This window comes from Melopsittacus undulatus, chromosome 5, assembly GCF_012275295.1.
Source record: "Melopsittacus undulatus isolate bMelUnd1 chromosome 5, bMelUnd1.mat.Z, whole genome shotgun sequence".
Taxonomy (NCBI): Eukaryota; Metazoa; Chordata; class Aves; order Psittaciformes; family Psittaculidae; genus Melopsittacus; species Melopsittacus undulatus.
This window is the reverse complement of record NC_047531.1, coordinates 75819828-75847072: the sequence shown is the minus strand read 5'-3', so window position 1 is coordinate 75847072 and position 27245 is coordinate 75819828. Positions and strand designations below refer to the sequence as shown.

Genomic DNA, 27245 nt, shown 5'->3' with positions numbered 1-27245 from the left:
AAATAAATAATATCCATGTAAAAAGGAAAATGTCATTTCCCCCTGTTATCGTCAATGCTTTATTCTAGAAATACATTCACCTTAGGAATGGTACTGGCTTTTGCAGTTTAGGTTTTTTTTTTTTCATAGCAGGATAAATGCAATGATTAGTTTCACAATAGATTAATATTGGCATCTTTTATATTACTGTGCTATTTTGAAACAGGGAAAATACTTGATGAACTGTCCCTGGATTGTGTCAGTCCAGAAGAATGCCCCATGTGTGCAGTTGGAGGTGTTAAGATCCTGCATGGAAAGAGAATAGTTTTGAACAGCGATGATCCACAGCACTGTCAGTCTTGGTATGATAAACTTATTCAGTCAAATAGCGTGCCTGTAGTAGGATGAAGAGGGAGACATGAATCACATCCACATGAATAAGTTTCTGGATGTAACTTTAAATATACCATTGAAGGTGAAGCTTGGAAACCATCTTTTATGTCAATATTCCTTCACATAAAATCTGAAGATGAAGTATTTCAGTGACTGTAGGGATTACAGAATGTCAGCTGAATTTAAGCAAGTGAAATTCATAAAATCCTTTCAGAAAAGGCTTTTCCCCATGTGTAGGTGGCCCTGCTGGCTTCAGATGTTCCACTTCTTTTTGTGTGAGGTCTGATTCAACATCAGTAAAGCCATCAGACTCTTTCCTTTTGCCAGTACTAAAAAAAATCTTAGGTATAGCACAAGATCTGAATGTGCACTCAGCCTAGCACTCGCTGAGACTTTTAGCAGTTGGAATTGTGTGCTGTTATTGGAAAAACATTTTCCCCAAGATGTTAAGATGATATTCCATGGCCTGATACTACATGGATACATTTCCAAATATGATGAAATTAATGACAGGATGCACATGCTGTGCACCATGCAGAATGAGGGCCATAGGCTGCAATGTGGCAGAGACCAGTTTTCATTCTGTTAACTTCCCAGTGGTATATTATGCCATGGCCTGTAGTATTTGAAAGTTTTTTAGTTTTTGGATGTCTAGACCCTTGATGGATATATGATGGATAATAATTTCTAACACTGAAGACAAGAGAGTTTTCCATTCTTGTAATTTGACCATATTTAAAAGTAACTGAATTGTAAAACTGCAGCAGCTATTTAGCCCAGGCTATCACCTTAGCTCCAAGTGCTCTGAACCTCTCAGAAGCTGTGGATGGGCATGGAATTCCTGGCTTCTTGCCGGGTCTAATGTAAGTCTGTGCTGTAAACCCAGGCATGAGACTATTAGGCTAATCAATTAATTTTTTATTATTTTTTTGAACAGTATACGCAGAGCGCCTTGAATTCCATCAAAAGGTCAAAAAAAAAGTCTTCATAAATGAGTCTCTGTTCCCTAATTTTTGTAATCCTTAATAATAATTTATCTTAAATGTTGATACACTGGCCACAGCTCACAAACGATTTCAGAACATTAGGAAAGCTTACCTCACTAGGGAAACATCCTTTTGCATAGCTGTCACCTAATTTAGATGCCTACACCATCTGTACAAACAATAGAAAATATTGCACAAAAATGAATTTTATAGCAAATATCCAAAGGAAATTGAAAACTAGAAGAGGCTTATTCATATTGGATTAAAATAATAAATCTGCATTTGCTAGATATTAATGCCAAAAGTAGCTGTGTATTCTTCAATTAGGAAGACACTAGCAGCAGCTTTAAAAAAACATAATGCTTAAACTAAGGGAACTGAGACTAAGCTGCCATGTTACCAGTCTTGTCCTGGAAAATGCTATCTTCTCCCAGTATTGTCTTATTTAGTTGGTTCATCATGGGTTTCTGTGGCAGTGAAAACAAGCATTTCTTTTAGTCTTTGCTCTTTCATAAACTTTTCCTATTCTGTTTCTTGGCCTTTCCAGTAAGACAAGGAAAATGTATTGACTGAGTCTGTACCACCCTGTGCATAATTACAGTCATGTTCTTTGCTCTGACAAGTGAAGTAAAGAGAATCTCGCAACCAGGAATTAGAAAAGCAGAAGTGTTAAAGCTTTACTGGAGATATAAAGAGATGAATTATAAATAAGTTCCTAAAAGGTGAAGGGTGACAGAGGTGAAAAATCTCATGGCAGTGCAGAAGGAAGAATGAATAGTGGAAAAAGCAGATGATGAGGGAAAAGAACAATGGGAGCTGAGATGGAAAGGGGAAGAGAAAAATGTGCTAATGGAGGTGAGTAGAAATGGTGGGGAAAGATGTAGGACTATAAAAGAGATAACAGCTATGGATGAAATGTGTCATTTAATATGAGAAAAGGGAACACAGTAAATAAAAGGAAGATAATGCAGACATAAAAAAATGGAGGATGAACATGTGCCAAAGGTCTATCCAAAACAAAATCAAGTTAGGAGAAAGAAAAAGAATGTAGAGCACCTTAGAGGTAGACAAAAGGTTGCTTTTATTTTCAGTACAGTTAAAATCTAGGTAAGCTTAGCCTCTTCATGATGTCTGCTAAGTCCTATCACATCTAAAAGCATCTTTCCTACTCCAGAAGTTTACTTGGTGTTAGCTGCCTCCAGTTTGCCTTGCGTTTTGCTTGCTAGTGAAGCAAACTGGATCTGCCAGTTCAGTCAACCAGTGGCCTGTTGCCAAAGCTCAATGGATTTCCAGGCAATTTCCAGGCGCAGATTTTAAATATTCTGCCAAAGGCTATTGTAAAGACAGTTTCCTCTGACAAACACATCATAGTTTGTCATGTTTCCTGGATCTCAACAAACGTACGTGAATATATATAGGGTTTAGCTGTACAGTACCATGTTGGGAGCTGTGGGGAAATGGAAGAGGATAAAAAATCATGGAATCAATGGGAAGGACCTTAATATCATCTAGTTCCAACCCTCCTGCCATGGTCAGGGAAGCATCACACTAGACCATTCTTTCACATTGAATTCACTTTGATCACATCATGTTTTGGTTTTGTGTTTTTGAGATATTTAACTGTTTCTGTATGCACATTCTTTAATTATATCTGGGTGATGTATTATTACAAGGATTGTTTTTTTACAGTTAAATTTGTTGATTTTTGTAGTCTGTGTGAAGGGAAGAACTTAACGTGTGTGTCCTGTGAGCCAGTGAAAGACACCCTAACACTGACAACACCTACTCCAGAGGAGGACATTGAACTGCCACCCAGTGAATACTCTTGCAGCAAGATGATGGACTTGGCCTTCCTCGTGGATGGTTCCAATAAACTGTCAGAGGAGGACTTTGAACAGCTGAAGACTTTCATAACTGGCATGATGAAGAAACTCCACATCTCCCAGAAGAAAATCCGAGTGTCAATTCTAGTGTACAGGGCTGGCCCCACAATCTATCTTGGCCTTAAAGACATCAAACCACAGTCCCAGATGAGAAAAATTGTCCAAAACATAAAATACACAGGTGATGAAGCATCTAATGCTGCTGAAGTCCTTAAATACATTGTGTTTCATGTATTTGGAAAAGCAGAAAGAACCAATGCTGCCAGAATTGCAGTGCTATTTATAGCAAGCAAGTCTTCAGGAAAACTCCGCAGCATTCTCCCAGTTTTGAAGAATAAAAAAATCACAGTAATACCTGTAGGGATTGGACCACATGTCAGTGTGGAGCAAATCAGGTTCATTGAAAAGCAGTCACCAGATAATAGAGCCTTCCTACTGAATAATGTGTTAGAGCTAATGGATAATAGGGGTCTCCTCATTGATCGTCTGTGTGATCTTGGACCTGAAGAAAGTTCTCTGTTGCAGGCTACATCCACTCCACCCATATCCAGTGTTTTATTTCCCCCCTGGGGACTTACAGCACCACCACCCCTTTCAGAAAAGCCCACTCGCAAAAGGCTGGATATAGCTTTTATTGTGGAAGGATCTGACAATGTAGGGAAGGAGAATTTCAATATTGTCAAGAAGTTCCTTGAGAAGGTGATCACAGAAATGAATGTGGGACAGGAAGATATTCATGTCACAGTCATGCAGTATTCAGATTCTGTCACTCTGGAGTATTCCTTTAGGGAAATACAGTCAAAAGAAAGTATTCTTGAGAAGGTGAGGAGCATACCCTACCAAGGAGGCAGGGCTACCAACACTGGGAATGCCCTTGATTATATTTCCAAACACACATTTACGGCAGTGAATGGGGGCAGGCAAGATGTTCCTCACTTAGTATATATGGTGTCATCCAGTCCTTCCACTGATGTTATCACACGACCTCCTGGGAGCATAAATGTTATTCCCATAGGCATAATCCCCAATGCAAATATCCAAGAGCTCAGAAAGATCAGTCAGCCTAATAATCCCATTATCTTGCATAGTTATAACACACTTATTGAAGAAGCGCCTGAATTAGTGCTGCAGTCATGCTGCTCTCGTAAAGCTTGGACAGACCTTCCAGGTAAAGTTTGGATGTATTTTTTGTGTAATTTACTCTTTCCTCTGTCCTGTCTCTTCCACTTCCCTCTCACATCAGTGAAATGTGAAAGTTTCCCATATCTTATTTGATATATTTTTGTCCAAATGCCAAGGATGGACCATTTATCCTCAGTGGGGGCAGAGGATGCTGCCCCAGTTCAGCAGTACCAAGCAAAGACCTGCAGCCAGCCTTCTGTAGGCGCAGAAGTCCTTAGCTCCATTTGTCAGTAAAGTACAGTAGCTTTCAGATTGGTTGGAGGGTGACAGAAGAAAAAAAGTTGCTCTTATCTGTGTGTCTCAAGAAAGTTAAAATTATACTTTCTCTTTCCCCAAGAGACTTTATTATTTTTGTGTTAGTTTTTTTTTATTTGGGGGGGGGTGGTGGGTGGCAGGGGAGGGAGGATTTGGGAGGTTGGTGGTATTTTGTGATTTGGTTTGTCTGTTGCTGGAGTTTTGTTGTTGTTGCTGCTGTTGGGTTGTAGTTTTCTTTTGTCAGGTTTCTTCTTGCTTTTGGTTTAGTCCACTGAGAGTAAAATAGCATTATTAGAAAAGCAGGAAGTGAAATACCCATGCATCCCACTGAATATAATATCTCAAAGTTTTCATTGAAGGGGCATCACTTATTGTTTCAATTGGTCATTATTTGCTTTGTTTTCCGAAAATGCCCTTTCTCCTCTTTCTGCTCCTACCAATAGATTAGCAGATGCTACTTGTGGTCATCATGTATAAATAACATTTTTTTTCTTCTTCCTCCTTTTCAGAGTTGTGTAACAAACCAATAGATGTCATGTTTCTTCTGGATGGAAGTTCCAATATTGGAGCATCAGAGTTTGAGGAAATGAAAAACTTTATAAGTGCATTTATTGAAAGTACTGACATGAGTATGTGTCTGTCTTTTAAGTCAAACACATGAAGATATTTTGTGTTCTTTGCTTATACAGGAAAAAACAGCATCTCAGTATCAGTTTTCTTAATTCTTTATTTTTAAATTACTCATTCCAATTCCTCAAAAAAAAAAGTTTTTATTGCAGAAATCAGGCTGGTAAAGTTTTTGATTCAGACACAGTTCAGTTTCCTCCTAAACCAAGCTGTCCTGGGTCAGGTGAATAGAGGTTTGATATCTAATTTGGGAAACTGTGTGACAAGAAATAGCTCAGACAGCAGCTCTTACAATAGCTTCTGTTTATACTGTACTGGACATAAGAAGTGTGTGTGTCAAACAGGCAAAGAGGTCCTTGTCACAGCACGGAGATTAAGCTGAACCATTTTGTGTGGCAGAAAAGCAAAAATATGTGATTGGTTTTGGTTCAGTTCTGGATTAGGTTTGACAGAAATGTGAATAATAGTTCAAGTTCAGTTCTGGTTCATGTTAAAATGGATATTTCAGAGGGTTTTTTGTTCAGGGTTGGTCCCACTGCAAGGTTTTAGTCTTTAGAACTGGCATTTCTGGTTCTGACCAGCCCTTTTTGGCTAACGTAGGATGCTGGAAATGACTTTTTGAGCTTTATTTCTTGACTTATGTCTGATGACAGGTGCTTTCTGGTAGTGCTAGACTTGCTTGCAGAGTATGTACTGATGGGATGTACACCTTTAGTTAGGTTGTTCAGCACAGAGGGAAATTTGCATGAAATGTAGTTGTCTGGAGAACTAGGCCAATCAGACAAATGGGGCATCAAACTACTGTTCTTGCAAAACAACATGCACATTAAAAAAAAGGTGTTTAGACAATTTTAAAATGGAAAAGGAATAATATTTGGATATTATACATTATATATCATGTATTATATTAATAATATATATTACTGTAATATAATATCTCATAATATTATTTAAATAAATTGAAATTCTCCAGTCATGGTCAAGTTGACCTGAGGTAAAATATCACATGCTAATTTCTGACAGAAAACAAGCTGTTTCCAGCAGTATTGCATATTTTTCTCACCTGGAAATAATTCGGTTTTGATCTTCTGATTGAAACTGCAGCTTTCACATTCTGATGGAAAATCACTATCTAGTTGTGCTTAATGTAGAACACAACCATAGTGTATCCTTTTTATTTATTTTAAGACATTCATATGCACTGCTTAAAATGTGTATTTCTTGCTTTCTGTTTCAGGCAATACTTCGATTCATGTGTCAGTTCTCCAGTATGCCAGGGAAAATAATCTAGAAATTTCATGGAATGTGCCTCAAGAGACTAAAAAGCTTGTAGAAATGGTGCAGTCAATTCAACAAAGGGAGCAAGGTCCTACCAGACTAGGTGAGCGATTATGTGGATGTTGATGTTTAAACAAGAGGAAAAAGAAAACCCAACCAAAACACGGCAATACTCAATATAGCCTGGACCCAGTCACCAGTTTATGTCAGTGCTACTCCTAGAATCAAAGAACCATAGAATGATTTGGGTTGAAAGGAACCTTCAAAGGTCATCTAGTCTAACACCCTACAATGGTCAGGGACATCTTCTGCTACATCAGGTTGCCCAGAACTACATCCAGCCTGGCCTTGAATGTCTCCAGGGATAACGCAGTGGTAGTGTTCTGTAGTAGGACTCAGGGTTTTTTTTAGTTCACTCATATATTTACCAAGAAATGTACATTCTGTAAAGTTTCAATTTTCTCTTATTAAACTGTATCTGCAGGTTACTTAAATTCGACTTTATCTTAACGTACTTTGGAAAGAAGACGACCAGTTTCTTTTTTGCCTTGAAGTAGTTCTCAGGATTTGCATTAATTATCTTTTAAGCAAGCAAGATATAATTAAGAAGTGAAGATTTTGATCATTAACCTTTCACCAGCTATTAATTAGACATTTAGCAGTGCAACTGCTTATTCTAACTTCAGTAGCTGCTACTGTCAGGTGTTTGTTACTCTGTTCTGAGCCACTGTAACCCATCTGATTGAAAAACAACTTAGGAAAACAGGAGTTATATTCCGGGTGGTTCAGTTTCCTCACCCAAGTTGCTGTGCTGTTCCCAAGGTTAGGGATGGTGCCAGGAAGCAAGGATCACCTAAGGCGGCACCTTAGCTGAAAAGCTACTTGTGAAACATCATCTTTTGTTCCAGACAACTGCATTCTGAAAAACATGCCCACTTCAATTTTCATGTCCTAAAACATAACACAGAATTCCCACTGGTCTGTGGAAATTCAGTACACACACAGGTATCAGTTGTAGGGTTCAGCAAAGAATTATTCTCCTACAGCATATCTGATCTTTCATCAGATATCCTGAGAATTTTGTTCTTCTGTACTGGAACTACATGTGCTCTGGCAGCCACCTAGCATTAGGGTCCTATAAGAGTTGAGGAGTACACAGATTTTTAGGGTCTTTGGCCTACTTCAGACTGTAAAGAGTTATTGGTACAGAAAAGTGAGAAATAAAACCTGACTTCCATAGTTCGCAGGAGGATTAGCCATGATTGCTTTCTCAGCCTGGAGAAATAAAAATACCAGATGGCTGATGAGACTTCTATAGGCTCGTTGTGGGATAAATTGTTACATACAAATAGATAAGTTTCATGAAGCCTTCCATTTAATGTGTATAGTAAGCTACGCTGAACTACAGGATAAACAAAGAAAACATGGCCTTTGGGAAATGAAATGGGAGAGGCAGCCACATGACATACTCGTTAGTGATTTGTTTATGTCTCATTGGAAAATGCTCAGAGACCACAATGAGGGATGTGATATAATGAACCAAAATGGAATAGAGTAAAAGTAGTTCCTCCCAAATGAAGTAATGAAAATAAGTCACTGTGGTCCTGTCCTGTGCCTTGTAATGTGCATGAATTCGGCTGACTGTGTAGGAGACTCAGCATCCATGGGAAACACATGGTCATTCTTGTCTTTCTGTCTGTGCTCTGGCTTCTGGAAATGCAGAGGCTGCTTAAAAAGTGTGGATGGCTCAGTCTGGATGTTGCAGTTCCCTAAGTAGCTTTGGTAATCTTTTCTAACATATGGAGGACTTGATCAGGATTTATCTATCAAAAATATTGTTACTATCAGACCAGCGCTGTCTCTTCTCATTTGCATTAGTTTCCCTATGGTAGAAACACAATCCTATGTGATCCTTATTCAGTCTTTGCTGATCCAAATCATCTTATTTTGGTCAAAAAAGCTGTATGTGCAGAGAACTACTGTAGGCACTGTTGCCAGTGCTGTAAAAGGCTTACTGTATAAATGTTCTCTTTCATTTAACCGTAAGGAAACTCCAGGAGAGAGGTACATTTTATTAGTAAGAAATAATGAAAAACTAGACTATTGTAGGGCATAGGCAGAACAAAAGAGCAGTTTACACCACAAAGCTTTCCCATGCTTATGCAATAAAATAACATCAGGCAAATTATGGCTCAAGTGACCTATTGAGAAGCAGCTCTGGGAATATTTAGACATCATGAAACTGTGTATGACTTTACCAAAGAAATAACTGAGAAACAAAAGAAAAACAAACAAACAAACAAAAACCCAACTGCAAGCAAGAGCTGACTATGTAAACCTTCATCCATCTAAAAGTGTGATCTATGCAAGAGAACTGATAATTGCATAAACATGCCTCTGTTCAACATTCATGGGTATTTAGGAGAGTCATGGGGAGCATGCTGAGCAATCCCTGTAGTAATATCATAGAATGAATAAAACATAATGGTTTGGGTTGGGATGGACCTTAAAGATCATCCAGTTCCAACCCCCTGCCAAGGGGAGCACCTTCCACTGGACCAGGTTGCTCAAAGCCCCATCCAACACTGCCAGGGATGGGGCAGATACAGCTTCTCTGGGCAACCTGTTCCTCATAGTGAAGAATTTCTTTCTTATATCTAATCTAAATCTCCCCTCTTTCGGTTTAAAGCCATTACACCTTGTCCTACCGCTACATGCTCTTGTAAAAAGTTCCTCTCTTACATTTTACATTCTTGCAGGCTCTCTTTAGGTACTGGACGGCTGCTATAAGGCCTTCACAGAGCATTCTCCCTCCCATCCACTGAGAGACAGAACTGACTACTTCACTTGGTCCCCCACTGCTGTTTCTGAATTGATGGTGTCAGCTTCTTTCTGAAGCCAGCTTTGGGTGCCTACTAGTCTCTTCACTTCTCTTTTAATTCACTATCCTGGGAGGTGGTTTTGTTTGCTTGCTTGTATTTTTAGTTAATTTCTTACAAGGTTTGTCATTTGAATATGGTCTTGGTCATGGTAAGAGAAATTCAGGATTTGTGAACTGCAGTGTCAGAAAAGAAGGGGAGGCAGTTTGTGACCTTGTAGCCTGATCCTTTCAACATTGGTAGGCTGTTGGACTGACAAATCTGTGCTGCTCATGAAGAGTTAGCTATTCCGTTAATTGCACATGTTAATGCCAGATTATTAATGTGCTAAGAATTGGCTGTTTAAAGCATTGATTTGTGGAATCAGTTTGCAATAGCTAATTTGTTTAAAAATTAAAATAATCTGCTATTTACAGTTCAAAAAAAACAATTCAATGTCAAGTCAATACTGAGCCAAAATGTCAACTTCAAGTCAAAATAAGATGTAAAAAACCAGGTACAGTATTATCATCATGGAGGGTTGTTCCTGATTAGGAAATTCCTTGGTTGAGTAGATGCCCTCTGGACTATCAACAGTTGAGGTAGTGTTGACTTTTCCTATACTGCTTCAAGTGCTTTCTCTTCTTTCCCAGGCAGCTTTCAGTACTTGTGGGTGATTAGGATGTATTGTGTCTTTTTTGGTCAAGATATTGCAGAAGTGTTAGTGAAACCACTGAGGCCACTTCACAAGTTCCCGGCAGGAACCTCCGTCTAACTGGAATCCCCTGTCTGTCACAACTCCACAGACCCTCATGGGGGCTTTACATTTTGTTCCTCATTTCAGACAAAATTAAAGAAAATAGTTGCAAAGGTTGCTTTTAGGAAGTTTCTGCTTTCCCTGAGGCACCCACAAAATCGTTAAATGTCTGTGTGTTGGTTTAGCTTCCTTCAGATTGGCTTATCTTGGGGTGAAACTTTTTCAACTTCAGTTTCTTGGGTGTATTTCAAACACTTCTAGAGCACCTTGTGCTCTTTCAGTTCTTTCGATGGTGTTTATAATTGCTCCCAGTCTAATATCTGTGATTCGGATTAGTGTGCCTTTTTACACATTTTCCCTCCTTAATCCAAATCATTAATGGAATTACTCAATAAGGCAGAATATAGTGTAATTCCCTGTAGGCTGACACTAAACACCTCCAACTCTACTCAACAGATTGTCTTTTGTCCTTAAAGCTTGTTTATGTCTATTTAATCAGCTTTCAGTCCGTGCAGGAACCTCTTACACAAACCGTTCTGAAATATTACTACAGAATATGAGTTTGGCTTGAATGTGGATCAGGTGATTAAAAAAAATAATTATTCAGTTAATTAGCCCTTATTAAATAATATTGTTCAAGTCAACCAGAGTAAGTTTCTTGCAAAGGCTTTTCTGACCGTCAGAAGTTCAGCATCACAAGTCCATAGCCTTAGCTGACAGGAGAAGACTGTGCAGTAATGTCATCCCTTTCCATTCCCCCCAAACCCCTAATTTTTGTAGGATATCTTCTATTGGTTTGCTTTAATGATATTCCAAACATGACTTCTGTTTTTTACTCTGTAATGTAGTCAGGAGTGTATCAGCACTGAAAGATACATTCCTGACTTCCACTAGTACTAAGAGTATGGAAAGCTGGGGAGAAGGTGATGTGCTGTGATAGCTTTTCTAAAGCAGCCAATATAGATCAATGGTTTTTTGTTTTATCTTTTTATTTATTTGTATTTTTTCCCTGGATATGCCCAGTGACCAGAAAACGTGCTCTACTGAGTGAGCTGAAAGGCTGGCTGGGGGCTCGGTACTTCTGCAAACTGGCCAGTTTGTTCAGTTATCCAGATAAATGTTTAGATGTTAAAATTTGGGAAGTGCATGTGTGCACATGTATGAAATTGTGGCTGCTATACCTGCTAGGAACCAGCATAAATGTAACATGTTAGTAGGCAGTAGAAGAGGGGGCAGGAGGTCAGGGCAGGTAACCAGACATGCATTCCCCATTACATCCACTGCCTTTGGGAATAGATTTCTTTTATCATGTGTCACTCTGCTCTTAGCTCTGTTATTCTCCTGTATGCAGTGAAGGATCTTGGCTTTGAGACTTCCATCTTGATTTCTCATGGGCTGTATGTCTAATGCCTTAAGAACTTATGAGTATAGAAATCGTTCTGCTTCCAAAGCTCATTTGTTGCTTTTTTTCCTTTTTTGATAGTACATTGTATACTCAAGAAACAGAAACCTTTTGTAACAATAACACATGAGACTAATATAATTTACTCCCGTGTTCAGTATGTGGGAACATGTTGGCTGCTTGTCCGCACCTCAGTTAACAAGCACACAAAAAGAAAATCCTTGAAGACATGTAACCCTTAAAGCCTATGGCAAGCCTCCCGTTCACTTCACTGGGGCTATATGATACTCCTTGTCAGTGCTAGCAAAGGATGTTTTGGCCACTGTCAGATTTTCTTTAGACAAAAAATAATTGTTTTGTTGTTTTATGGAGCAGGATTTAGGGTATTTTTCTATTAGTGTTTTGATTTTCTCTAGGGTCCATCACTGAAATGAATAGTTGATGGTGTGGTCCCATACAGCTAAACAGGTTTAAGAGCTAGCTACTGCAGAAAGGCCCAGCCCCAGTCTCCTGACACCTCAGTGCTGCACACTTGCTCTGCCTTCTTTCTATGGGAAGAGATGTGCATTCAGCCTTTAGTGAGCTGAGGGAAGGGCCAGGATGACTGAAAGCAAGATACTTTGGTTCCTGGAGAAGTGGACCCTTCCTTCTGCCAGCAGCTTGCTATGGCAGTAATGCAGCCAGAGATGTGTTTGCAATGTATATAGAAAAGTCAGAGCAAGCTGTAGTGGAGCCAACAGCAGCAGTGGCCCAGATGTCAGCTGCTGGAGGGATGTACAAGACACAAGGTGGTCTCATAAAAGCTGAAGCCTGTGTGGCTCAGACCTGGTCATTTTAAAGCTAGTTTAATTATGTCCAAGATGCTGTGCATTCTCTTTTGGTCTTATGTAGCCTTATGCTATGCTTGGTGATATTTATTTCAGTGTAAACATTTCAGATTGCTTTGGTTGGTATGAAAATGGCAGATTACTGTTTCAGTTCACGCTGGTCACTTTACCAGCAGTCCATATTTTTTTCTTATGACTTCTGAGTAGTTTGTTATTTCTCTCCCTCGTGGGACGTAGAGGCAAACAGGTGAGAAGAGACATCTTCCAGCTTGGGATGGTGACTTTCTCAATCCCTCTAGCAGGACAAAAGTTTTCATTTGATCCTATCTTCAGACACCTGGCTCTTTTCTCTCTGGCTTCAAAATAAGGGGAGGCATCCAAAGAGTTTTTAGTACACTAAACCAAATTTTCCACACGTTAAAATGAGTAATTGTTTTTGGGGGACTTTGAAATAGTCCCTGGTTCTATTACAATGGAACTTGATTTCTTTATTAGAAATGATAAAAATAATGGATTTTCCAGTCTGCAGGTTTGTGTGCAAGTTTCTGAAAGTTTTCACAATTACTGGGAGAAATAAAAATGGTGCTGGAGAGGTTGGTGACCCCACCAACCACACACAGAAATCAAAGTGTCATTAAAAACTGACAAGTACAGAAGCACTTTTCACAAATAAAAAAATGAAAATCCATTTGTAATTCTTGCTGTGAGAAAGTTTAACCTAAAATATTATAGTCATATTAATTTTCTGAAATTTGTTTTATCCCTTAGTTTTTTATAACTAACGTGCTATTCTTCATCTAACATCTACCTCTGCAGACATATAGAGTAACTCTTGAACAGCAAAGCCATTTGTAGCAATGATTGTGAGACATCTGTATTGGACATGAGTTAAATACCTGGGGCTAGTTAATTTTTCTGGTGAGAGATAGTAGTTTGTGAAATGGAATCTCTAATGCCCAAGTAATAATGATATTTTAAAATATGTTTTGTTCAAGTAGAAAAACATTCAAAATGTCAAGGTTTTCACTGAAGAGAAGCCCTAAAGAGTTTTCATTTTGAATATAAAATATTATTCAGAATTAGAGTGGAAAGGAAAATCAAATTATATGAATGATATTCATCCACATGTTGAAAAAACTAAAGATAACCCTTGCAAGAAACAGAAGAGAAACATCCCATTTTGTTCCTAAGCTCTGTTGAAAGCTTTCTGTTGACATTTACATTTTTTTCTTAATTTCATAATTTTTTTTTACATTTCTGAAAAGCATTTTGATTTAAACAAACTTGCAACTTTCTATTTAAAAAACTAATGTTTGGGAAAATATACAACTCTCTCTAGAGAGGAGATGACTAATAGAGATAATAATAGAATCATAGAATGGTTTGGCCTGGAAGGGATCTTAAAGATCATCTAGTTCCAAACCCCCCTGCCACAGGCAGGGACACCTTTCACTAGACCAGGTTACTCAAAGGCCTGTTCAACCTGGACTTGTAATGGCACATGCTGCATAGAAATTTACAGAAGAAATTGATGTGGATCCTATTCCTCTGGTAGGTATGACAGGGCCTAGCTGCAGTTCCTGGTGTGTCGCAGCTCTTCTGTTTAGTTGTGAGCATCTGTATGGAGAGATGACATGTGAAAATGAGGCTAAGGCTCTGGGCTTGAAATAGTGATAATGGTCTAATGGGGAAGAAGAGGTGGCTGGATAAGGTGGGCAGAGGGTAAGAAGCTGTTAGGGAATGTAAGGTGTATGAGACAACAGGAAACGTTGGGGAAACAACAATATTTAAGAAGGGAACATCACCTCCAAACCAGTACTGTGGTAAAGGAAACATCAGGGCTTTTTCCAGACACCTGTTCTAGGATAGGTTCTTCCAAGGGTTAAATTCTTCCTGAACCCCTGAGTATTTTCCTAAAGGCCTTCCATGATATCCAATTGCTGTTGCCACATTATCAATAGTCAGTGTGCTGAGTGAGCTTCCTATAGGTTGTCCATGCTTGCAACAGCTTGGGAAAAGGGACTTTTGCATCTACCAGTAAAAGGGGGTGGATGCCGTGATGCAAGAAGACATAAAGTGTTCAGATGTGCTAAGGTATTTTGGGGGTATGCTGGTGAATTACCTATGATATGACTTCCAGTATTTTGCAAATGTGTTTGTTATTTAAATTATGAATTTCTCAGGCAAACATATTTCTGCTCTGTGGTTATTGCAGATTACTCAGAGGAACTAGTCTTTTAAGTATGTATTATTCACTGTTCACTGTTTGCCCTGCATGTCACATCAGCCACACGATATCATATCTACTTCCTGATAACTTGCAAGCCCAAAGGAGCTTTTAAGAAAGCTGCATATCATAATTCCCAGTATAAATACTTGGGTAAATACATATCTAAATACAAATACTAGCAAAGTGCTGTCTTGCTGAGGTCATGAGTTTGAACAAAAGCTTTCCTGAATGTTCACAGATGTTAAATGAAAAAGCAGCAGCTACTCATTTAAGCCAGTTAGTAATTTAGTAGCTAAGGTAGAATTTCTTAATGTGTTTTATAGGGTTTGGTGGGTTTTACTTGGTTGGTTGGTTGATGGTGTTTTTTTTCCTTGCTCTGTTTTTAATATGGATTGCCCTGTTACTTTGTGCGTTAGTTTGATCTTATGGGTCCGTCTGAGTCTGTATTTCAGAGAGGTTGCTGGTAGTAGGAAGGCAATACTTTTCACAACCATAGGAAGAATTGATCAAATTAGGGAAGGACTGTTCTATGATTCTCTGTGTTCGGTTCAAAATAGTGTGAGTTGTAGGCTAGACAGCCACTGGATGTCACTGTTGCTCTGCAATTGGGAAATAAGTGTTGTACAATATCTTCCCTTTTGTGTATGTAATGATAATAGTTCTGGAAAACATAATTAGAAAAATGAGGAGAATAACTTTATCCTCGTGGATAAGGAAGGGTAGTAAAATTCCCATTACTTCAGAGATTGGAGAGCTAAGGATGGTCCTCCTGTATTGGGCTGTATTAATAATACGAGCAGGTTCTTAATAGCTGAGATCTTTTATATAGCAGGAATAAAGCAATCATTAAAAATCCCTGAAGAACAAGTATTTTCCAGTACTTTATAACTTACTAATACAAATTAATATTTAGTTTTATAGCCCCCTATGAGTTTTCTATCATATGTCTCATCTCTTCATTCACAGGAAAAGCCATTGATTTTGTAGTTCAGAACGCAATGTCGGAATCCTATGGGGGGAGACCCAGTGCATCAAAGGTTGCAATAGTCATCGTGTCGGGGAGATCAGAAGACACTGTGGAGGCTGCTGCGCTTTCTGCAAGAATGAACAGTAAATCTCATTTTACTGTCACTATTTTTAAGCAGAGTTTTCGCTTTTTAAGTAATTCACTAGAACAAGGGATGTAAAATTAAGGTGCTGGTATGTTCATATAAGTTCAGGACTTACTGTGCATAATGTTTGGGTAAGAAATAGGCCTGAACAAAATGTGCCTGATGAATATGGCTTTGAGTTACTGGTAAATTCAAGACCAATCTGCAATATAAACTGAACAACTTCCATAGACTTCACATACTAGTGGGATTTCATTTTCCAAGGTCCTGTGGATAGACAGGGATAATATAATCGAATATTATAAATTCAGTGCTATTGCAAAACAGTGAAACTTGAAGAGTTCACTGTAGTAATAATAAATAGAGAGAGGATTTGATCAGATTCTGCACTGACCTATACAGAAATATGCTTTTGCTATTAATGTGTGCTGCATGATGTTTTTTCAAGTTTTCTGGCTGTAGTCTCTGTACCTGAGTTTCCTCAGGTGTTGAGCAGAGGAATATGGACTTCCTTTGTAAGCTGCTTTGGAAGCTATTAAGTCATGGACTAAATGACAATTAGGAACTGTTATTTTTTAGGAAAATGTTTTGAAAATAATCCAATTGCCATGTAATTGAAGAAAAGAAAGCACCACATTGAGATTCTTTTGCATTTGGAAAAAAGTGAAGATCACAAAATCATGGAATCACAGAATTATTGATGTTGTCATTAAGTCTGCAGATGATCTTACCCCTTGGGAAAACCAGAAGTCATTGTAGCTGACACTGTGATTAGAGCATCACCATTTCTGCCCTTAATTGCTTTTTGCCTATGCGGAAGGGGTGATGGAAGACATAAATGAAAATTAACAGTTTTTCCCAGTTCTTTTTTTTTTTAAGCAAGTGAAAAGTACAACAAAGGCCTGTTGTATTTGCACAATGTCCTGTGCACTGCCCACTTAAAACCTGTTATTCTCCTTTCCTAGGAGTAGCCCTATTTCCAATTGGAGTTGGGAACAGATATGACGAAGAGCAACTAAGGACTTTGACTGGGCCATCTGCTGTTAACCGAATCATGCAGCTTCAGAACTTTGAAGACTTGTCCACTATGATCACACTGAACAGTGAATTTATCAAAAAAGTGTGCATGGGTAAGTCCAATAAAGCCGTAGCCTCGTAACTGAAACCCAGAAACTGGAATGCCAAAGCTAGAGCGATTTTTCTAGGTTTAAGAAGTCAGTCCAATGCTCCTTCATTAGTGTTTCACCAACAGTCATCACAAATGCTAACCTAGACTGCCACCATTCCTTAGGGTGTAAAACAAAATCTGAGCCCTTTCACCATGTAGCCAACTGCTGTTATAATCAAACAACTTAACAACAAGATTTTTAAAATTGCTTAGACTTGAACTTTCAAGCTATCATCTCAATAATTGGGGCTGGCCATTAACTGAAGGATACTAGGAAAGTTCAAGCTGTCAAGAATGAGTGAGGACACGCTTCAGAAATGTTACAAGTTAATTGTGAATAAATATTTCGAATTACATATTTTTCTGTGTATATTTAGACAGAATTCAGCCAAAGTGTGATTAATAAAAGAGTATAAGAAAGCATTTACTTTTCCAGGAAAACAAATGCTGGAAAAAAAGGTGTAAAATACTTTAAACAAAAACCCGTTTATTTGTAGATAGCAATGCTCCCCATCTAAGAAAACTTGCTCCAACTCCAGCCAGTATTTTGCTCCTTTTGAGCCCTTGTTCTGTGTGTGTATAGGTATTTATTACTCATATTGTTGTTGTTTCTATTACAATAGAATCTGTGTCCTCTCTGCAAACCAGTCTCATTGTGTTAGTCATTGCACAGGTTTTCACCATCACTACTAAGCTTAGTTACATCTCCATTAAAATAAATGGACTTTTTTTCAGAGCCAAGTACCACTAAGAATGAGGAAGTTGCAGAATGTGCATAGTCCAGCTTAGAGATATCCGATCAGTCTCCACTGGGATCACTTCTGGCATTTTAAAATCTCTCCAGAGCATCAAACAGCTGCCATTTTCTAGATTTAAACAGCTGCCATTTTCTTTCTTTTCAGAATAAGCTTTTAAAGATGCATTTCCTCTCTTCACACTAACATACGTGATTTTCTTGCAATAAATTACATTGATCCAAGATATAGGAGGGGGAGCAGGAATTTAAAACTAGTAACTTATTGCAATCTGTGCTATAACCTGTCAGTACTAGAGGTAAAAGCTTTGTGTATTTATGGAAGCTGTTCCAACAACACAAAATGTGCGATCAAAAACTTGAATAAGTATCTTATATTAGACACCTAAATCTCAAAAAATTTAATTTTCCCTTTTGCTGATGGTAAAGCCTTTGCTATGAGCTATGAAACTATCTTCTTTTTCCTCCCTTTTCCTCTTTTCTAAATTTGTTTTTGTTGTTGTGTGTTTGTTTTATATAAGTCTTTTACAATCTGCAAAGTATAATTTTCCCCTCCAGACTCATACAATTGGATTTCTTGTGCAGAGGGAGTCTTACTTTATGTATGGAAGTGTACCAAAAATAATACTATTATAAAGGTTTAAAAGATTTCCTAAATGCTTTCAAAATTCATCACTGGCCTTGGACAAGACAGAGCATATAGTGTCTATATGCTAGAATAGTATAGTATTATATGAACAGTTCACTAGTCAGTGGTTTACTTTCCTGGACACATTGTCATGCCATAGTACTTGTATGAAATTTCTTTCCTTGCATCTTTAGGTATTTTATGAGAGCACATAAACATAGAAACTGCAATTCAGTGGACAGTCTAACTGATTATATAAAAAACTGTCCATTACAGTAGTGCCTGAATGGAAGGAAACTGAATTTAAGTATTCTTATTGCATCTACTTTCATAATTATGCTAGTTGCCTACAAATCTTATATTGGGTTTACTTGTTATATATATGCTTCTGCATTTAATAAATGTGTGTGTGTATGGGTGTGTAAATTCTCATTACCTGCTAATTACCAGAAATATTCTCAGTTCATAACAAGATTCAGAAGTAAGGCTGGACCCTGCCTCAGAGCTAAAGCCATGAGCTTCTTTAAGAACCATCTGGGCAGAGCTGTATGCCAGTATAAGGAAGGCTGTAGAATTACAGCATAGCTATTGCTCACAGGGTATTTTGGGACCAACCTCAGTGAAGAAGCCAGGTAATGCTAGCAGTAACAAATCTATGCATTCTTTGACTACTGTTGTACACTTTGGGCAAATACCTGCAATCTTCAGGTAGGGATTCTCGCATTCTAACACAAAAAAACCCTTCCTTCTTACAGCTAAGACATATATTTAAGTAATCAATCTGTAAAGCTGGATAAGGGAGCGAGATGGCTAAAAATGTTTGTTTTTCTTTCAGACCCTGTCAGAGAATGTATAGATGAGGATGGAAACAAAAAGAAAGTAAGTGTATTGCCTGGGTCTTATCCATCTGGTTTTCAAGTTAAAAAGTTCATGCAGGACCACAGATACCTCCATAGGTCATCTGAAACGAGAAGTGTTGGAAAATAGTAAGAATTCTTTTGGAGGGGAAAAACTGTGGCTTTTGAACTGGTGGGATAACTGCACACAAAGGAGACTTCCTCTAATGACACCTGATCTTGCAGTGCATTGTGGAGTACTATTGGCAGTGCACGGCCAAAACTTGTGTCAGTGTGTGTCTTCTCTGACAAAGAAAAATATGTTTTCTGTCTCCTGATGAAAGAACTTCTGGGAAAGCTAGGTATAGCCAAAATAAAGGTACATGTATATGGGGGGGAAACATCATTGTCCAGGTCCTTCTGTTAAAAATACAAGAACCTTGTCCTTTAAAAATTTTATAGGGAGATAATTATTGTGTGATAGTCATCTCTCCAGGGAAAACCACATCTTAAGTAATGAAATCCAAGTTCTTAGTGTTCATCTACAGAAAAGCTTTTAGTAATACCAAGAAAATGCTCAGAAAAATTAGTAAAGCTATCTGATCTCTCAAACACAATCCACTCTAAGAAAGGAATGATGTAGATGTTATAAACAGTTCACTTCCTTCATCTCAGCTGAAATGCCAAGGTTTTTGAGCATATATGAAACTTTATGCATATAAAAATATTAGCATAATGTTGTTACGTGTTTTCTAGTAGAGGTCAGGTATGAGTTCTACCCTAGGATTTGTCTTGAATTTCCAGTACATCAAAATATTCCTTTGATTTTTCCCTTGTGAAGACATGACTGTAAGGAAGGATGTGGCTAATAAAGAAATGCTTATGAATTGTCTAGACACAGGAAATACACTTATATCAAAGCTGTCTTACATGGTTGGCCTCGGTCAGCAAGTCAGAACTCAGATAGTTTTTAGATAATCAGATACTATGTATAACCTGGTGTCTTTGAGGTTAATAGCCTAATTAAGAAAACCCTGACAACTTGAAACTTGAAAACTAAACTTGAGAAAATTTCTTATTTAAAAACAAAAAAAGATATTTCTGTTGTTTGCTGATTTGAACTGCATGTATCCAGGCCTCTGGGCTCCTAGAGGCAGACACAGGTACATGTAGACAAGTGCTGGGAAAGCTAAACTTGAATTTCACAGATGTCAGGTTTAATTTTTTTTGGTGATAAACTTAAAGCACAATTTCCTTTCTGACTAAAATGGCTTTGGAAGAAAGGAGGCCAAGCTCCAGTGCATATAAAAAGGAACCACACTTTCAAATGGCAGCCTTTAGGGGGATTTTGTGTTACTTTTTCTGTCAGCCAGGAAGAAAAAGGGTTTTAGAAGGCACTGCCAACATGGTAGCCATTGCTTTTTGGAGCAGGCTGTTGAGCATCCCCTGGTACCTATAGAACACCGTGGAAGTTTTCTGCCTCTGGTGTTCAGCACCACACTCTGACAGTGTTAGAGTTACCTTACTGGCAGTAATGTACCATAGCTGGTTTCTTACCCTGTTCCAGCATAGTCCACAAATCCACAGGGAGGAAAAATCAAGGCTCTTTCCTAATTCAGAAAACAGAGGCTCTTACGTTGGATCCATAATATTTCAGGCATTACTCAGGGAGTTACTTCAGGAGGCTCAGTTCCCCAAGTGGGATGTCTGTCATGCACCTGGAGATTGTGGGAACTGACCTCTTGCAGTTTGCAAGGAAACCAGAGTTCTCAGGATCAAAAATCTCAGCTTAAATCCTGTCAGCATTGTGAATAATATGATTTGTTACATTCTTTATTTTTTTTTTCTTTTTTTAATTACCTCTATCCCGGAAATGACTGTTGAAGTAAGAGTCATTGCTAAGGTCAATTTTAGTAGCAGAAAGACAGAAGATCAAATGTGCTAGGTCAGGCCAAAAAAATCCATCCAATCCGCTGTGTTATGTGGGCAAAAATAGAAATTGTGGAAAATGTAAGTATATATGAAAATTCCCTGAACTGTCATCATTTTGAACAATTTGACTTAGGGGCACTCTAAGCTATGAGTGGCACCTTTCTGTGTTTGATAGTGCTCAGTAATTTTCTCCTCCATGAATTTGTTCAGTCATTCTTTGAATCCATGTAAATTTTTAGTACTCATCATACCCAGCTGCAAGAGGTTCCAAGAATGCTAAGTACAGGCCATGTAAAGAACCACTGTTTAAATATTTGTATTTGCCAGCTGACAAAATATGAATGATTATGATTAATTTTTTAATGTAGTTAATTTTCATCAGTAGTCTGGTGCTTCTAAGCAGGCGTAAAGGTGATAATAGAAGCTTAGGTACTCATAATGGTAGGACCTCATCATTAAATGATCTGTATAGTGATTTGCATTTTTAGTCTAGGCATGGTGATAAAACCCACATTCCTAAACTCGCGGTTTCCATAACATGACTTTCCTAGTATTGTTCAGCACTTGGTTTAGAGGACAAACAAAGAAACAAAATTCAGACTAAATTAAAAGGTGCCAGCTGATGAAGGTGGCTCAGATATGTGGCTCTCTCTTGCAGATGCACAATAAGAGAAAGAGATCGTGTGCAAGTTCAGGTCTGTAGGTTCAGAGCTCCCTCAGAGAGGAAGTCTGAGGCTTCCTCCGGTGTGCTGGCAGGCTCATCGGTTTCAGCAGACTTATCCTTCACGATTTAGAACCTCTGCTTTTGCTTTTCTTTCTGTCCTATTTTTACTCCTACGATTTCACATCAGTTGGGATTTAGCTTTCTTTGTCTTCAGAGTCCCTGTGTTTTCCTCTGCACCAGAATTCTCCTCTTTTTCTTGATCCTTCAACTGGTATTTTTGCTTTAATGTCCTGCGCTTTGCTTTTCCTTTCCAGCTCTTAAATGCTTTCCAATAGATGTCCTGTTAAGGCGTGAAATAAAAACAATTAAATATGTATGGAAGCCAGAGGGTCCTTTGCCAGACTTGCACAGCTGTATATGTACCCTTCCAGGTGCTCCACATTTACTGAGTTGTAGGCAAGACAACTATAATTAAAAACCATTCAATTTTTTCCTATCTAAATGTTTTTTCCATACTTAAAGCTCCTCATGTTACTTTTTCACAGCCTCCTTTAGGCTCACAAATCTGAAAAGTATTAAGTCACTTTCAGGACAAATTGCCTTCTCAAAGTCCTGGAACATACGAAGCGGGTCTCGTAAATTAACTTGTATTTACTATGTATGTTTTCATGATTGCAGATCTGGCAGTTCTCTTTTAGATTGATGGTATCACATAGTTCAGAGATGCAGAGCAATGCTTACACATCACTGTTCTTGGTTTGCACGTTAGTGCCAAGATCAGACTGTAAGTTATGTTGTGAGTACCTAGATATTTTGTCACTTTGTTCTTATTTTTCATGGGAATAATAGGTAAGCTGAAAAGGAGAGGATGGGAGATGCCCTTGCCTAATAGCAATTTTCTTCCCCGCTCATTTCTGCTTGTGGATATCAAGAAATGTTATCCAATTCATAGAACCACTGTGTTGCTTGTTACTGGTGTTTCTGGACTCACCTCTGTAGAGACAGGTCTGGAAATGGCTGCTTCCCATATTTGGGGATATTCTTGGGAATGCAGAACTTGGGGATGAATGCTCTGTTTTGAAAATCATAGAGCCTATATGCAGAGCTTTGTGGGGCTGGAGCCAGAGAGCTCAGCTTTTTGCAGCGTCTTGAGATATCCCAGAATGTGACCACATCCATTTCTCTGTCATTTAGTAGTAGGTAGTGTATGTAATGTACGTAACTTTGCTGCCTTAAAATTTAGACTGTCCTTTAAAAGATGAGAATATTTTTTACATTTTATTTTCAATTTTACAAAACCATTACGTATATCTAATAACATTAATCTGCTAAAAGACCAATTTCCCTTTGGGAAGGGAGGAACTGTTTTAAAGTTTTGGAGTTGTGGATAAAATAACTGGAGTATTCCACGCCTTTCTAGCTTGGAACAAATATTGTTAATTCCTGCTGTGCCATGACCATCTCTGGTGTATGAAAACTAAAGGCTTTGACATTTAAGGGAAAGCTAAAGGGAATTCTTTGTTCACTATGCTATCCATGCATGCTGTGGGATGGCTAAGCTAACAATAGTTGAAGTACCAGATACTTCATTCTGTTGTAACAAAACATCTCCTGTTCTAGACTATTATCTTTTGCTTGGAATTTCAGAGTCTATTTCTTAGTGTTGCTAATTTAAACTTTCTCATCCTCATGAAGTTGTTAATATACTGCTTTCTATTATTTAATTATCCAGGGCTAATTTGAGTAGCACTGCTGTCAGTGTCACTTTACTTGCTAGCTGTAGGATTGTAGCAGCAGCCAAGTTTTGCATTTTTTTCCCTTCCTCCATGTTCCTTTCAGATCTTAAATATCTGTGTCTTCCTATCTAGCCTGGTGATAAATGGACATTACCAGACCAGTGCCACACTGTGACATGCTTTCCAGGAGATTACACAGTTTTGGAGAGTCACCAAATTAACTGTGAAAGGATGCCAAAACCAGTATGTCATAGCAGTCTTCCTGCTGTTAAGATTGAAGAAACTTGTGGCTGCCGATGGATGTGTCCATGTGAGTATCTATCTTTGCATGTATGTCTCTCTCTCCCTGTTACTTGAAACGTTTATCAGACATCTTAGAATCACAGAATGGTTTCGGTTGGAAGGGAAATGAAAGCTCATCCAGTTCCACCCCCCCTGCCACAGGAAGGGACACCTTCTGCTAGACCAGGTTGCTTCAAGCCCTGTCCAGCCTGACCTTGAACACTGCCAGGGATGGGTCAGAAACAGCTTCTCTGGCTGACCTGTTGCAGTGTCTCACCAACCTAATGTAATGTAATGCTTACAGTCACTGTACACATCAAAGACAACTGAGGTGGAAGGAACTGATGCTGTATACTAGTTAGTTAGACAGGAACATGAGAGTATCACTGATGCATGGAATGTATAATGCTATTTGCAAATTCAGTGCCACTGGAACCTTCTTATTTTTATTTATATATATTTTTTTACATTACCATAACTACAGTGTTTAATCAGACAATATCATACTCCATTTCCAAAGCTGGGAAGGAGGATGTATGGAAGAAAACAGTAATTTATCTCAGCAAGCTGTAAGCAAGTGATGTATTTTTGGTTCATCTCTAGTCTTGAGGGTTTGGCCAGACATATATGAAGGAAAGAATTGAGGGAGGAAGAATGATAATCTCAAAAAAAAACCCTGGAGACTCCAGATTGTCTCAGTGCCCAGAAAGATGCTCTGACAAGAGTGAAGTGCTGGCAGTCTGGGGTAAAGGAGGTAGGGATGCCTGGTTTCATGCAGTGTGGCACAGGGTATCACTCCAAAGCTGTCACAGGGAAGAGCACTTCATGGTGAAACAAGGAGTAGGCTCAGCTACTGTGTCTTCTGGTACACCTCAGCCTGAGTTTGGGGACTGAGCCTTACAGCCTCTCAGTGGAAAACGCACTATAGTTGCATGATTTCCATACAAATTAGTCAAGATGTTTATTTTGAATTAAATGTCAAAAAAGTTCCAGTAAATCTTAAAGGTTGTAGCTATACAAAAGAATGCATTTCTTTAGCCTAAGCATGCGTCTATTACATCTAAAACTTGCAGAAATCTCCAAAACAAGAACTTGTAGGTGCTACAGTGTTTAAATCCTTTTCTGAGCCTGAATCTCTTTGGCTTTGGTGACGCTTAGGGTGATTGTACTTACCAATGTAATTCTGAAGATCTGGTTTACATTTAAAGTCATATGATTACTTTCTAAAAGTAAATCAGAGCCCTGTATAAACCTTTCCTTTATGATGCATAATCTCCATTTAAAATGCCCTCTGTATATATCTTTAAGGCATGGCTCGAAACACCTAAGTGGGGTAGCTAGATTTTGATCCCTGAACTATTAAACATCTCAATTTTAAACATCCCAAGTTATAACATTCCCTAAAAGAATATTTGATTATCCAAAACCTTGAAAGCTAACATTTCAGTTTGGATACAGATATTTCAAAAGGTTAGAAGGATTTTAGTTGAATAATTATAAATATTTTATAAAGTTTAAAAGATACTTAATTATACCTATCCATAAAAAGTGCATCTGTAATAATTTTTTCAATCCTAAATACATTGGTAACAACATCAGTTGGTTCCACATGCTCATAACAGTTGTGAAGAAATAGTATTTGAACAAAAGCAAATGCCTATGGATTTTTCCTCCCTCATTGATTGGCAGGTTTCTGTATAGGAAGTTCCTCTCGACATATTGTCACATTTGATGGGCTGAATTTTAAGCTGACTGGCAATTGCTCCTATACCTTGTTTCGAGACACGCAACATGATGTTGAAGTTCTCCTCCATGAAGGACCATGTAGAGCAACACCGAAGATGAACTGTATGGACTCCATTGAAGTGAAACATCATGGTGTATCTGTTCAGCTCTTCAGTGACATGACAGTAAGCTAAATACAATGAAGTGATCGGTGCATTGTCTGCTTATGCTATAGAATTCAGGTTATAAGGACAAATTTGTTCCCTTTATCCAGTCTCTGCTCCCCTTGCAGGCTATACTTAGGCTTCTGAGCAAATGCCTCATTTTCATTTCATGATACAATCTATGTTCACATAATGAGCCAGGCACGTTTCTCCTTTCATTCTCCCCGTTGTTCTGGTGTGACAGTATCAAAAACATGCGATTTGGCAACATCTCCCTAACAATTCTGTTACAAAGGCAGGGATTATAGACAGGACATGCTGCACTCCACGCTCTACTCTGATTCTTCTCTTTTGGCAGAGATCTTTTGCACAATGTCTTCATGTGGTATATAAGAGAGCAGCGTATTCTACACAAATCTATGCATCACTGGCTAATCAAGAGCTAGGAAGTTGGTTATTACCTTGTGTGCATTTGGACCTCAGCATTAGAAGAAAAGCCAGTTTAGTGTGCATTACTTTTGTAGGAAGAGAAGTATTCAAATTCAATACGGCACATTTTTCAATCTGTGTTTCTCAGGCATATAGGAGTTGGCTAGCCTGCAAAAGTGATATCTTCTGACTTATGTGGCAAAATAGGATGGACCAAAACACCCACACCCACTTCTGCATGGTCATGGACATCCTTGACTTTAACTGTGGCTCACTGATACTTATGTCATTAGATACTAGTTTGTAACTACATGATGCTAATGGAATGCACTCATATGGGAAAATGTTGAAAGAGTTAGTTGTTCATATAATACCCAGGATGAAGGTCAATTAGTTTTTGTACATTTTTAGACTCCATAGAAAGTTTCAGTTTGCAAAATGAATTCTTATGTCCAGAATCAGTTGGCTCTTTAAATACTTATGAAGCCAAAATGTGTTTCAACTGTAAGACTGGGCTAATTTTTAACTGCTTCCTAGAACTTAAGTGATGATCTTTCCTTTTTGAAAATAGGTGACTGTTAATGGTGAAAGGGTTCATATCCCCTATTCTAGCAGCTTGTTTGAAGTCACTGTTTATGGAGCAATAATGCATGAAATCAAGTTTGTACACCTTGGACACAATCTCACATTTACTCCAAGAAACAATGAATTTATTCTTAAACTTAATTCAAAGAGCTTTTCTTCAGGAACACAAGGGCTTTGTGGTAAGTAATTTAGCAGCTTCCTACCTGGGGTTCAGCTGCTATTTATGTTGTTGTAATTCATGTGGCCCTAAACCTGTGAACTCTCTGGTTGAACTGATCCCCAATTAGCACATTCCTAATCTATGTAGGTTTTTCTACTATGACCATCAAAGCTCATTGACTCTCAGTAATACCTTAGAAAGAACAGGCTAGACATCTTCCATGTTTACTTCATTCTATCTTTAAAGGATGATTTTTTTGTTGTTGTTTTTGTTTTGTTTTGTATGGGTTTAACTTTAGGTTCTTACATATGCATGTATGTGGCAGACACAACTTATGCTTGCAGTGAAGATAAAAGGTTTGTGAGGGGTATCACTGAGGGGTATCACTATCTGTGAGAATGAATTCTATGGTA

At 38.3% G+C, this 27245-nt stretch overlaps 1 protein-coding gene across 1 annotated transcript in view; it reads left to right on the top strand.

The window, feature by feature from the left end:
- Positions 1–27245, top strand: part of VWF (von Willebrand factor) — a 131688-nt gene that overhangs the window by 66885 nt on the left and 37558 nt on the right. The window contains exons 27-36 of the mRNA XM_034063101.1: positions 206–341; positions 3070–4409; positions 5188–5307; positions 6543–6686; positions 15624–15767; positions 16735–16899; positions 19155–19198; positions 23620–23797; positions 25459–25679; positions 26659–26851. Of these exons, the coding sequence (XP_033918992.1) occupies positions 206–341; positions 3070–4409; positions 5188–5307; positions 6543–6686; positions 15624–15767; positions 16735–16899; positions 19155–19198; positions 23620–23797; positions 25459–25679; positions 26659–26851 (2685 nt within the window). The remainder of the gene's footprint in view (positions 1–205; positions 342–3069; positions 4410–5187; positions 5308–6542; positions 6687–15623; positions 15768–16734; positions 16900–19154; positions 19199–23619; positions 23798–25458; positions 25680–26658; positions 26852–27245) is intronic.